The 12,145-nt window shown below is 42.7% G+C and overlaps 1 protein-coding gene across 1 annotated transcript in view; it reads left to right on the top strand.

The window, feature by feature from the left end:
• Nucleotides 1–693: 693 nt before the first annotated feature.
• Nucleotides 694–12,145, top strand: part of KIAA1210 (KIAA1210 ortholog) — a 33,398-nt gene continuing 21,946 nt past the window's right edge. Inside the window, exons 1-2 of the mRNA XM_032618965.1 lie at nucleotides 694–721; nucleotides 6,612–6,780. Coding sequence (XP_032474856.1) covers nucleotides 694–721; nucleotides 6,612–6,780 — 197 coding nt within the window. The remainder of the gene's footprint in view (nucleotides 722–6,611; nucleotides 6,781–12,145) is intronic.

The following is a 12,145-nucleotide window of genomic DNA, read 5'->3' as shown; positions in this document are numbered from 1 at the left end:
CCTTTCATATTTTGGTAACAGCTTTATTGAGCTATAATTCACATATTATACAATTCACTGATTTAAAGTGTACAAGTCAATGCTTTTTAATATATTCAAAGATTTGTGCAACCATCACCACAATTAATTTTAGAACATTGTCATCACCTCAAAAAGAAACCCTGTACTCTATCATTCAAAAAAAACACCCTCGTCCCTCTAGCCCTAAGCAAGACACTTTCTGTGTCTATGTGTCTGCCTATCCTGGACATTTCATATATGTGGAATCATTGTCTTTTTTTTTTTTTTTGCGGTACGTGGGCCTCTCACTGTTGTGGCCTCTCCCGTTGCGGAGCACAGGCTCCGGACGCGCAGGCTCAGCGGCCATGGCTCACGGGCCCAGCCGCTCCACAGCATGTGGGATCTTCCCGGACCGGGGCACGAACCTGCGTCCGCTGCATCGGCAGGCGGACTCCCAACCACTGCGCCACCAGGGAAGCCCCATTATCTTTTTTAAGGAAGAATAATTCTCTCTAATGGCAATTCCCTTTGTATACCTTTTCTTGCATGGTTTAAGAATCTAACTGGAGGATAAGGAGTAGGGTAAAATGATTGTATTATATCCTAGATAGTAAATGATTTTTTGTTTTTTCCTCTATATTTTATTTTAGTGATTGAACTATAGCTGAATCACTAAGTGAAATTTCTGGCAGTATGGAAGTTCTGGAGGCCAGTGATGAGGGTAAGTAACCCAATAAAATCTTGGTAACTAGAACTAGATTTGTTTAATGTGTTTAACCCCTAGAAAAAGAATCAAGTCACAGAAAACAAGTTCATATCAAATTTCTAATGACACTAGACTCAGTCCATATTTAGTTTTCCATCTTCTAATCTCTTCTCTTTCATCTCAAACTCTGATAGTCAAAAGAGTTTTGTCTAGGCCCTGCAATCTTCTCTGGGGATGGTTAGCAGGTTCCATTTACTAAGACATGAGAAGAATTTCTGCTTAATCAGAAAAAAAAAAATCAGAGCAGGCCAGGATCTGAGAGATTCAACTGAGGTTTTGCTGTAGATAGGAATCCAGACTTAACCAACAGATAAATTTGTGATTTGAGGAGTCAAGGGGGGATGGTAACAAAGAAGCCACCATAGGCTTCTGTTAAATGGGAATCAATTTACAAAAATTTCTTTTGCAAAACCTATCCATTGCATAAATTACGGTGCCACCTGTGAATGATAGGAGACCATGAGTGGGGTAATAGAGAGGCAAAGGTCACTAAACAATGATACGCTTTATTGACACTGGAAAAAGGTGGGGGGAAGGGGAGGAACCATAAGACATAAGATGAGCCATTGCATTTAAAGGCAGAACTGAATTTAACAGTTCACTGGGTTGTTCTTCAATGTTTGCTGAGTTTTCTTAGTGTGGTGCAGAAGACTTGGTCTGGAAGCACAGAGAGAGGGGAACCTTCTTGTGGCTTCCTGGAGGCTCTTCATCTCTGTGTCACCATTGTTCAGTATTGGGTCTCAGAGAGAGTGATTAGACACTCAAAAGTTTGTAGTGAATGAATGAATAAATAAATGAATGATAGGCCTCCTCACCAAGGCAACCCCAACTGCCAAATGAACAGATCTATCTTTCTGGATATGAGCTAGACAGGTGCCTAGAGAAAAAGGTGTCAATGCGCTGCATCTTGATAAAGGGTGGAGGTAAGGAAATGCCCTTTCTCTGTTCCCAAGATGTTTTTCTTACAGAGACCAAGCATTTGGGTACATGTTTAGTATTAGTCATTGCCAGCCAGAGAATAAGGTGCTGTTGGGAGGTTGAAGGGAAGAAAGGCTGCTTAGAAGAGTCTTCTTTCCAAGCAGCAACACAAGAGAACAAGGTCACCATTATGCGCGATGCATTTTGAAAGCTCAAGTGCAATCCAGAAGGGCTGCCTGTGTGTGTGGTAAATAAGCAAATATACAACCCAAAGCAATGATCTCTTCATTGGATTTAAGTGTGTTCTTGTCTGGGGGAACGGGAGAGGACTGCTTCCATGGGCTGTTTTCTGGTATGTGATGCACTGCAGGCCCTCGGTGGATGAGGATGTTGAAAGCTACTGCCTGTTTGGGGATATGTAGTCCTTGGGCTTGGACAGGGAAGTCAATGGCTTTGTTACAGAAGTCCAAACAGCTGTCAGCTCACTGACCACCACTGCTGTGCCTTGTGGTGGCATAAGTTACCCAGTGTATAGGTGACCTCCATAGACATTGCTGGATACAAATGTGGGTTTTGACCCAAACCTGCTGTCTAGGTCTATCTACCCTTTACACTTTCAGCAACTTTGGAAACCAGCCCACACAGGGCTCAGCTGCTGGCAATATATTTTAAAAAATAAATTTATTTATTTATCTATCTATCTATCTATTTATTTTTGGCTGTGTTGGGTCTTCGTTGCTGCACGCAGTCTTTCTCTACTTGCGGCAAGCGGGGGCTACTCTTCGTTGTGGTGCGCAGGCTTCTCATGGCGGTGGCTTCTCTTGTTGCGGAGCACGGGCTCTAGGCACGCGGGCTTCAGTAGTTGTGGCTCGTGGGCTCTAAAGCGCAGGCTCAGTAGTTGTGGCACACGGGCTTAGTTGCACGTGGGATCTTCCCGGACCAGGGATCGAACCCGTGTCCCCTGCATTGGCAGGCGGACTCTCAACCACTGCACCACCAGGGAAGCCCCAGCTGCTGGCAATTTAAAGGCACCCCTTTGCAAAAGAAAGTATGAAAGGCCAATTTACACCAGTGAATATATGGCAAGTGTCTCGGATTCCATTAGGGTTTCGAAAGTAACACAGCACGTGGACGGTTCCCAGATTTGTATCTCACTCCCAGGGTCTCCATACACGGGGTCTGATGCTGTCGGGGATGGAGCGCTCTCCTAAGCCAGAGCAGGCTGAAGACTTGGACTCTTGCAGCTGAGCTGGATGTCTGGCAATGGGTTGCTTAGTAAGGCTATGTCCAATTTTCAAGTCACGGCCCCAGATCAATGGGCAGCCCACCCCACCTCTTGGTGTCTCCCCAACTCCCTACCATGGAAGCTATACCACCACTATACCCAGAGCTACCCCCGAGGGAGGAAAGGAAACATTCTTTGCCTCCTAGTGGCCAAGGCTGAAAGAAACATGCATTGCTTAAGGTATTTTAAATCCTCGTGGGAAAATAAGTTGTTTCTGCCGAGCAAAAAACGGAAGACCGGGGAAACATTGGAATATACGCATACTTAATTTTTAACACCTTTTACAGTTCTATAGTCACTAGTCATTTGGTTAATTTAGGAACATAAAAATGTGTTAATGCATAATTTGGTTTGCTCATACAATGGCTATGTTTGGTACATTCAGTTTTACAACCTGAAAAGTTTATTAGAAGTGTTTTTATTCAGTTCTTGAGTGTTTGTAGATTGTGTCACCTACTGATTCTGTCCCCTCTGTCTTTGCTGGTTTGTGAGAAGCAGGTTTGCAACTCCAAATCGTCTAGCTTTGCCCTCCTCCCTTCCATTCTGGGATGTTCTCGTTTCAGAAGGCCAGAAGGAGATCCATCTGTCAAGAATCAATAAACGTCATTCCTTCTGTTTGAAAAATGGCAGTGCCTGCAAAGGCTCCTTCCCGTTTGTGAGGGGACACTGCCCAGTTCATCCTCACTGGGCAGGAGTTATTTAGTGGTGTGTTGGAGCTACCTTACACTGGCTTGGGAGACTGTGCACATCTCTCCCTAAATGTCATGTTAGTAGCTTGAAATTGACCGTGATGGGAGGATTTACACCACAGAGGTAGGCAGATACTACAAATAAGGGCATTTTCCCCCAGAGATCCAGTTGGTAAATACATCTCAGCAAAAAAACTGATTATAGTAATTAGCATAGTATAGTAATCAGGACTTTACATAAAAATCTCACTATTTCATGGATTTTAGAAACCCTTTGGGGGTGGGAAGATTAAGAAGGAAGGCTGGAGAGCAAAATATAGATTACTTTAGAGCCAGCCTACTCCATCCTGTACACTTTTCAGCACTTTCACGTTGAATCCTCACAGTGGTTCTATGAGGTCAAATATCATTTTAAATAATTTATTATCATAGAAATTAGTTTAATTTTGTCCTTAAAAAATTGAAGAAGGAAGCTTGGGAAAACATGTTTCCTATTGTACCTTTGGTCTTTATTCTGTCTATCTCAAGGTAGAATTGCCAAGTTTATCCTAACCATGACCCTATCTATATAGGTACATCCTAGTAGATGAGAAATTCCTCAAATCATTCAAAACTGAAGTTACTTAAGCAACGATTACCAAGCACACAGGCCTACCATCTTCTTGTATTGCCCCAAGCCGTGCTGGCTTCTGCTTCTAATCATGTATATTTTAGAGTTCACTATTGAATTATAGATCTGGGGTTCTTCCCCTTATCGCTAGATAGATAGAGTAGATGGATAGAATTGATAGATCAATTCTACAGATAGAATTGAATCTGGTCTTAAGAGACAATTATTGATTCCCTAATTTTATCTCACATTTATTAGCATTTACTACATGCCAGATCTTATGCCAAGCTCCTTACCACATTATTTATCATTTATATCAACCCCAATAAGGGCCAGTGTATAAATTATGGGATGCTTAAGGATGGCTCTGCTCAGTGTTTTCAGTTTAAGGGAAATGACAAGCTGTGTTGGTACTCTGCACCCCTCAATGGACTCAGTTGTCTCTCGAGTGTCACAGCGTGCTTTGCACTGTGCTAGTCGCTAAAGAGGATGCTAAAGAGGCCCCGCCTACAGCCTAGATGTGGGGGACAGTAGCTAAGACGTAGAACCGTACCTTATTCCTTTCTCACTGATACCCAAAACATAGTAAGTGCTTGACCTTAATAAACGTTCATTGAATAGATGAATGAATGAATGAATGCTCAGACTAGAGAACATTCAGATGCAAAATTTGTGGTGCCGACAGTCAAGTTTTAGGTGTACAGAGAGGAGCATGAATTGTAGTGATGGTGGGAAACTGGACTTAAGGCAGGCCTTGAAGTTTAGAAACCTTTCGAATGGGCAGGCCTAGGATTAATCAGTACACAAACTGGCCATAGCACTCAGCGCTAGGAGGAGCGCTACTTCAGCATTTCCCAAAGTGTGTTTTGCCAGACATTCTGCATACATGCGTTGGAGAGACAACACCGTTACCCCGTTTCTTGGCGCTTTACCATACACATAGGCATGCTGAAGTTTCAGAAGAGTCTTGTTGCAAAGCACACCCTTAAGCTCTGTTTAATCAGCATTTCCCAGATTGACGAGACTGCAGACCCCCTTTTCATGCAACAGACCTATGAGTATCCCTCTGAACGTACTCTGGGAGATGCTGATCAGCGCGATCCCCTCATTTTCCAGCTGAGCCCCAGAGAGGTTGAGTGACTTACCCGAGGTCACAGAGCTAATCGATAGCAGAGCCAAGCCCGGGATTCCAGAGTTTTCTGACTCTTCGGTGGTGCGTTCCGTCACACCACTAAGTCTTTCTAATGGCAGCCTTGTCGGCAATTCCCTTGGCTAGGCCCTTCACTGCCGCTGCAGCATTGCTGTGCTGACAAGAGCCCTTCCAGAGACCAGGCTGTTGGAAATTGGAATGAGACACCTGAGGTGGTAAATTATTGCATGCGAAGCGGTAAGAGTTGGTTCCTTGCCTCTGAAGAATGCAGTGCAAACTCCCCTGCCTTTTCCCCTCTTCTACTGAGCCCTGATAAAGATATATGTGTTTACTAGGAAGCTCAAGAAAGCCCAAACAAAGCCTGAGGAGCATTTAAAGCTCACATTCCTCACTGCTGCAGAGGGCGTCAGCACTGTAGATAATCTGAACCAATCAGTAATAATCGAAGAACATACACAATGCACATAATACACACACACACACACACACACACACACACACACACACACACACTCACATACATCCTCCCTCGCAAAACTCTTTGGTAGGTGATTTTGTCATGTCCTTTGCACAGGGAGCTTCTTTGCCCAGCAGCCCTTTCTTCCCCATTCCCAGCCCTCTCCCTTGCTCATAAATCCCTTCCTTGAGGACGTCTTCCCTGACTGCACCAACCCCACTGCACTCACTCCTTGGGTCTGCATCCTTTCAGCGCACAGGTTGGGCAGTACCAACTCCCACAGGGATTTCCAAGGGTCCTGAAGAGTTTGTCACATGTGGAAGCTTCGCTCCCCAACTGGATCACCATGACTCCAGCGACCGGGGTACCAAGTGCTTATGTTGGCTCAAGAATTGCTGCATATGAATGAACTTCTTAGGGCCAGGAAAGAGGTGTGTGTTAATAGTTGAAATTGAGTGGCAAGTGAACGCATGGTGAGTTGAGCCAGAATAGAGGCTGCCCAGAGGCCACAAGCTGGGATCTGAGCTTCTGCTTTCACCAGAAACTCAGCTACTTTGTTAGTGAGTTACTAAGAAGAGAACAAACCGGATGAATGGTGCTGTGGGCACTGGGGATGCGGGCTGAGACCTGGAGGGCCTCTGGGATCATACTCCTCATTCCTGCAACGAAGGCCGTTTCCTCTCCTGTCTTCCCTTCCACCATCAAACTCTGCCTCACTTTCAATTCTAACTTCCAGGAAAGGAGAAATCCAAATTTAAAGGCTTCAAGAGACTTTTTGGGAAGAAGAAGAAAAAAGAGCCTGAAGATGTCCAGGGAAAGAGGAGGCTCAAACCAAACTTGTCCAGTGATAGTACTAACATCTCTTCTGTGAAGCCAGTTTGGGAAGGTCGACAAACCAAGCCTAGGTAAGCTCAGGTGGGGCGGGGGGTGGGGGCGGGGCAAGGGGCAGGTAGCTAGATCCAGGTCCCCCTTTGGCAGCCAAGTCTCCAATGGGCCTTTGGTCCCAGGGACTCTTGGCCTCCCTGCCTGTGGGAGCTGGGCCTGGAGGCCTTTCCCTGTACGCGTGTGTGTGTATATATATATGTATATATATACATGTTTGCCGTCTGGGCCGCACAGCTCAGTGGGTTGCATGGAGTATGACAAATGCGTACCCCCTCCCCCAAGAGTGCTGCGTGAGAGGGTGCGGGTAGATCAGGGCAACCTGCGCAGTCACAGCTACAATGAGATGTAGCGGCCTACCATTAGTTAGGAGCCAGAGGACTCTGTTTCATAAGGTAAGGATGGCCTCCGTCGTTTAGGAAGCTTGAGCTGGTTTGCTTGCCCAGCCCTCAGACTCCAGATCTCCTAATGTGTGATTAAAGTCTTAGATAGTGAAGCCATCTAGCTGGGTTGGGGCATAAGGATGAAATCACTGTGTTAATGTAAAAACAAAAAAGCAAGTAAGCAAAGAACCCAAATTCATTTCTCCCTCCATCCCAGGAGACTGGGGTAAATGCTGTAACTGGTCACAGAAGGTATGGGGAAGACTGTTTCTCAGCCAACATTGCCACTCCTATTCAAATTTTCATCTTTGAAGCCTCAACTTCCACATCTTATTGTGGAAAATCTGGACACCCAGTACCTGCAGCTGTTCCTGGGTCAATTGGATTCCTGTCTATGGAGTTCCACTTGGGTCTGTTCCCCTGGCCTTAAATTCCAGACTTATCTGGACTCCCTACAGAGCTCACGTGTACTGCTACCCATTCCCTCAAGACTTTACTTGGAGGTAATGGGATAGTTAGCGAACATGTTATACTGCCCACTCACAGCACGTAGGTCTCCTTAAAAAGGACCTTAATGAGTGCATTGAATGTGAGGTATTTCAGATAGCTTTACTAGCAAGGGAGATGGTTTTGCAAAGGGGCTTGCCTCATACCTCACAAATCATACCATTATAGACCATTGCATTAGAGGTCTAAGGAAAACTGAGACTAGCCCTAAAAAAAACCCAGAGGGTGAGGTGGGAGAGGGAAGTTTGGGTTTATTCTGATTTGTCTCTACAAATTGGCAAGGGCTGTCTCTACTGAAGTTCTACCTTGCCCCTTTTTACTTGTGCCTCTCCCTCCAAAATGGTCCACTTAGTCTGATGTATTCTCCAGACTAAGAAGGTGTGTGCATGTGTGCCTCTGGGGCGGGGAAGGGAGGAAGGGAGAGTGAGAGGGAGTGGGTATAAGTGCATGAACTAGCTCATACGTGAGGAACGGTGTTTTTCTAAGGACCTGAGATTGGTCTTTTTTTTTTTTTTTTTGCAACGAGCGTAAATTAATTAAGAATATACCTTAGGAGGCCTGAAGTTCACCCCTGACCCGAACCTCTTGCTTAATTGCTAGGGGAGAAACCCTGGAGAATATCACTCGGGAGTTAGGGAGATCAGCTTGAAGCGATCCATTGAAGCGATCAATCATAACAAAACTTATGGCCAGCCCTCTCCTGTGCTGTACAATAGGTCCAGTATCTATTTCCAAGAGTGTTTTAAGCTGTATCTGATAGAACGGACAAATCCCATTCCTCTATTTGATTCTTTCGTGGGTGCTGGTGTACTACACTTTATTGCCTTTAATTAAGGCCAAGATTTTATTTAGATTTGGGATGTGTTTTCTTTGCCTCCAGGGAGTGGACAGGAGGTTTGGTTTCCGACAGACCTGACCACAGCTGGTGCTAATGTAATCCTTTGATCAGGGAGGGCTTGACACTAGAGAGCCAGTGCAATGGTTATACTCTGGCTGACGCACGGCATGGAAATGACAGAGTTTCTAAGCCCACTTATGGCCTAAGATTTCCTTGCAGTTTTTCTGCACAAAGCAGGGGAGGTGGAGTAGTCACAGATCCTACACTGGTCTCAAGCCTGATTTGAGCCAGCAGGTCATAGAGAAGCAGTGAACGGAAGTGTGTATGTGTGCATAATGAGCGAACGTGTAGAGATGCTCTCCCAGTGCTGCATCAGAAACAACTCCATTGTGTTCCTCTAGAGTCACGTTAATTTTCTGCTATTTTCATAAAGCAGAGAACCTTGCCTTCACTACCAGGGCCGCCTGGGTAGGAGAGTTTTAGGGAAAATGTGGGTAGGACTTTACTACAAAGTGGCAGACATCTGCCTCCTCTCCTCCCTGCTGGCCCACAAGCCACCTTAGCGTGGGTGCCATTTTAATCCCTAGAACACCGCATTGTCCTCAGAGTGTGTCACAATCAAATATCCCATGTGCTCATCCCTCAGCCAGGCAGGCTAACAATGACAAGGTGGGTGCTAGCCCTACACTGCCTGAGCTGCTACTCTAGTTACCATTTACAGATTCTTTTTAAAAATGCCAACCTACATGTATAATTTGGTAAGAAAGGTAATAAATGGAAAAAAAGTATTTGAAGTATTAAAAATTACTTTAACAACATTTTCATCCCTCCCTAAAAGAACCCCTGTACCCATTAGCAGTCAATCTCCATTCCTGCCTAACCCGAGTCCAATCATAGGTGGCCACTTATCTACTTTCTGCCTCTGTAAATTTGCTTATTCTGGATATTTCATATATATGGAATCATACAATATATGGTCTTTTGTGACTGGCTTGATTCCCTTAGCGTGTCTTCAAGAGTCATCCATGTTGTAACATGTATCAGTACTTTATTCCTTTAAAAATTGAATTGTATTCCACTGCCTGGATATATTACACTTTATGCACTCATCAATTGACATATATTGGGTTATTTCCACCTTTTGGCTATTATGAAGCATGTTGCTGTGGAGATTTGTGTCTAAGTTTTTGGATAGATATATTGTTATTTCTCTTGGGTCTATACCTAGGAGTGAGGTTGCTGGGTCACATGGTAAGTTAATGTTTAATTTTTCAAGGAACCACCAGACTGTTTTCCAAAGTGCCTGAATTCTTTTACATTCCCACCAGCAGTGTATGGGGTTTCCAGTTTCTCTACAACCTTGCCAATACTTGTTATCTCAGTTTTGTTTCTAGCCATTCTAGTGGGTATGACGTGGCATTTCATTATAGTTGGAATTTGTATTTCCCTGCTGACTAATGATGTTGAGCATCTTTTCATGGGTTTGTTAGCTATTTGTATGCCTTCTTTGGAAGAATGTTTATTGAGATCCTTTGTCCATTTTTAATTAGGTTATCTGTATTTTTATTTTTTGAATGAAAGATTCTTTAAGTTCTATTGTGCTTTACAATTTTCAAAAGTTTCACACACATGATTTCATATAATCCCATAGTAATCCTTTTCCCCCCTTACCCCTATATTGCCCTTCCACCTTCCCTCTTCCCACTGGTAACCACTAGCTTGTTCTCTATATCTGTGAGTCTCCTTCTTTTTTGTTTTATTCACTAGTTTGTTGTAGTTTCTAGATTCCACATATAAGTGCTATCATACAGTACTTGTCTTTTTCTGTCTGACTTATTTCACTTAGCATAATGTCCTCCAAGTCCATTCATGTTGCTGCAAATGGCAAAATTTCATTCTTTTTTATTTTTATTATTGAATTGTAAGAGTTTCTTGTATATTCTAGATACAAGTCCCTTATCAGGTATACAGTTTTTCTCCCATTATGTGGGTTGTCTTTTGAAGTACAAAAGGTTGTAATTTTGATGAAATCTATTTATCTGTTTTTTTTCCTTTTGTTGCTTAAGTTTTTGGTGTCATGTCTAAGAATCCATTGCCAAATCCAGGTTATGAAGATATACCCCTATGATTTCTTCTAAGAGTTCTGGCTTTTATATTTCAGTCTTTGACCCATTTGGAGTTAATTTTTATATATGGTATGAAATAAGGGTCTAACTTCATTCTCTTGCATGCGGCTATCCAGTTGTCCCAGCACCATTTATTAAAAAAACTATTCTTTCCCAATTGAATGGTCTTGGCAGCCTTCTTGCAAATCAGTTAACCATAGATTAATGGGTTCATTTCTGGAATCTCCCTTCTATTTCATTGATCTGTATGTCTATCATGCCAGTACTACACTGTGTTGATTACTGTTGCTTTGTAGTAAGTTTAGAATTGGCAAGTGTGAGTCCTCCAACTTTATGCACCGTTTTCAAGATTGTTTTGGCTATTTGTGGTACCTAGCACTTCACTTTGAATTTTAAGATCAGCTTGTCCATTACTGCAAAAAAAAATTTAAGGCAGCTGAAATTTCTAAAGAGATTGCATTAAATCTGTAGATCAATTTGTGGAGTATTGCCCTCTTGACAAGATTGTCTTCCAATTTGTGAACATAGGTTGTCTTTCCATTTATTTAGGTCTTCTTTAATTTCTTTCATCAGTGTTTTATAGTTTTCAGAGTATAAGTTTTACACAGCTTTTGTTAAATTTATTCCCATTTTATTCTTTTTTATAAAAAATTTTAAATTGAAGTATAGTTGACACACAATATTATGTTAGTTTCAGCTGTGCAACATACTGAGTCGATCAAATACATTATGAAAGGATCACCATGAGAAGTTTAGTAGCCATCTGTCACCACACAAAATTATTACAGTATTATTGACTATATTCCTTATGTTGCATAGTACATCCCCGTGACATTTATTTTATACCTGGGAGTTTGTATCTCTTAATCCCCTTCACCTATTTAGCCCAGCCCCCCACCTCCCTTCCTCTCTGGCAACCACTAGTTTGCTCTCTGTTTCTATAAGTCTGTTTCTGTTTTGTCTTGTTTTGTTTTATAGATTCCACGTATAAGTGAGATCATACGGTATTTGTCTTCCTCTGTCTGATTTATTTCACTTAGCATAATAATCTCTAGGTCCATCCATATTTTATTCTTTTTGGTGGTATTGTAAGTGGAAGTGTTTTCTAAATTTCACTTTTGGATTGTTCATTGCAAGTATATAATCAATTTTTGTATATTGGTCTTGTATTCTGCAACCTTGCTGAACTCATTGATTAGTTCTAGTAGTTTTTAATGGGTTCCTTAGGAGTTTTATACACAAGATTATGTCATCCGTGATTAGAGATAATTTCACTTCTCCCTGTCCAGTACGGATGCCTTTTATTTCATTTTCTTACCTAATTTCCCTGGCTAGAACCCAGTACAATGCAGACTAGAAGTGGTGAGAGCAGACATCCTTGTCTTGTTCTTGATCTGAGGGAGAAAGCATCCAGTCTTTCATCATTATGATATTAGCTGTGTGTTTCTCACGGATGTTCTCTGTCAAGGTTGAGTGTATTGTTCATGAAAAAATGTTGGATTCTAGAGATGCTTTTTCTGCATCTATTGAAGTG

This window comes from Phocoena sinus, chromosome X, assembly GCF_008692025.1.
Source record: "Phocoena sinus isolate mPhoSin1 chromosome X, mPhoSin1.pri, whole genome shotgun sequence".
Classification (NCBI taxonomy): Eukaryota; Metazoa; Chordata; class Mammalia; order Artiodactyla; family Phocoenidae; genus Phocoena; species Phocoena sinus.
Note: the sequence above shows the minus strand (reverse complement) of the source record. Positions and strands in the feature narration are given on the sequence as shown.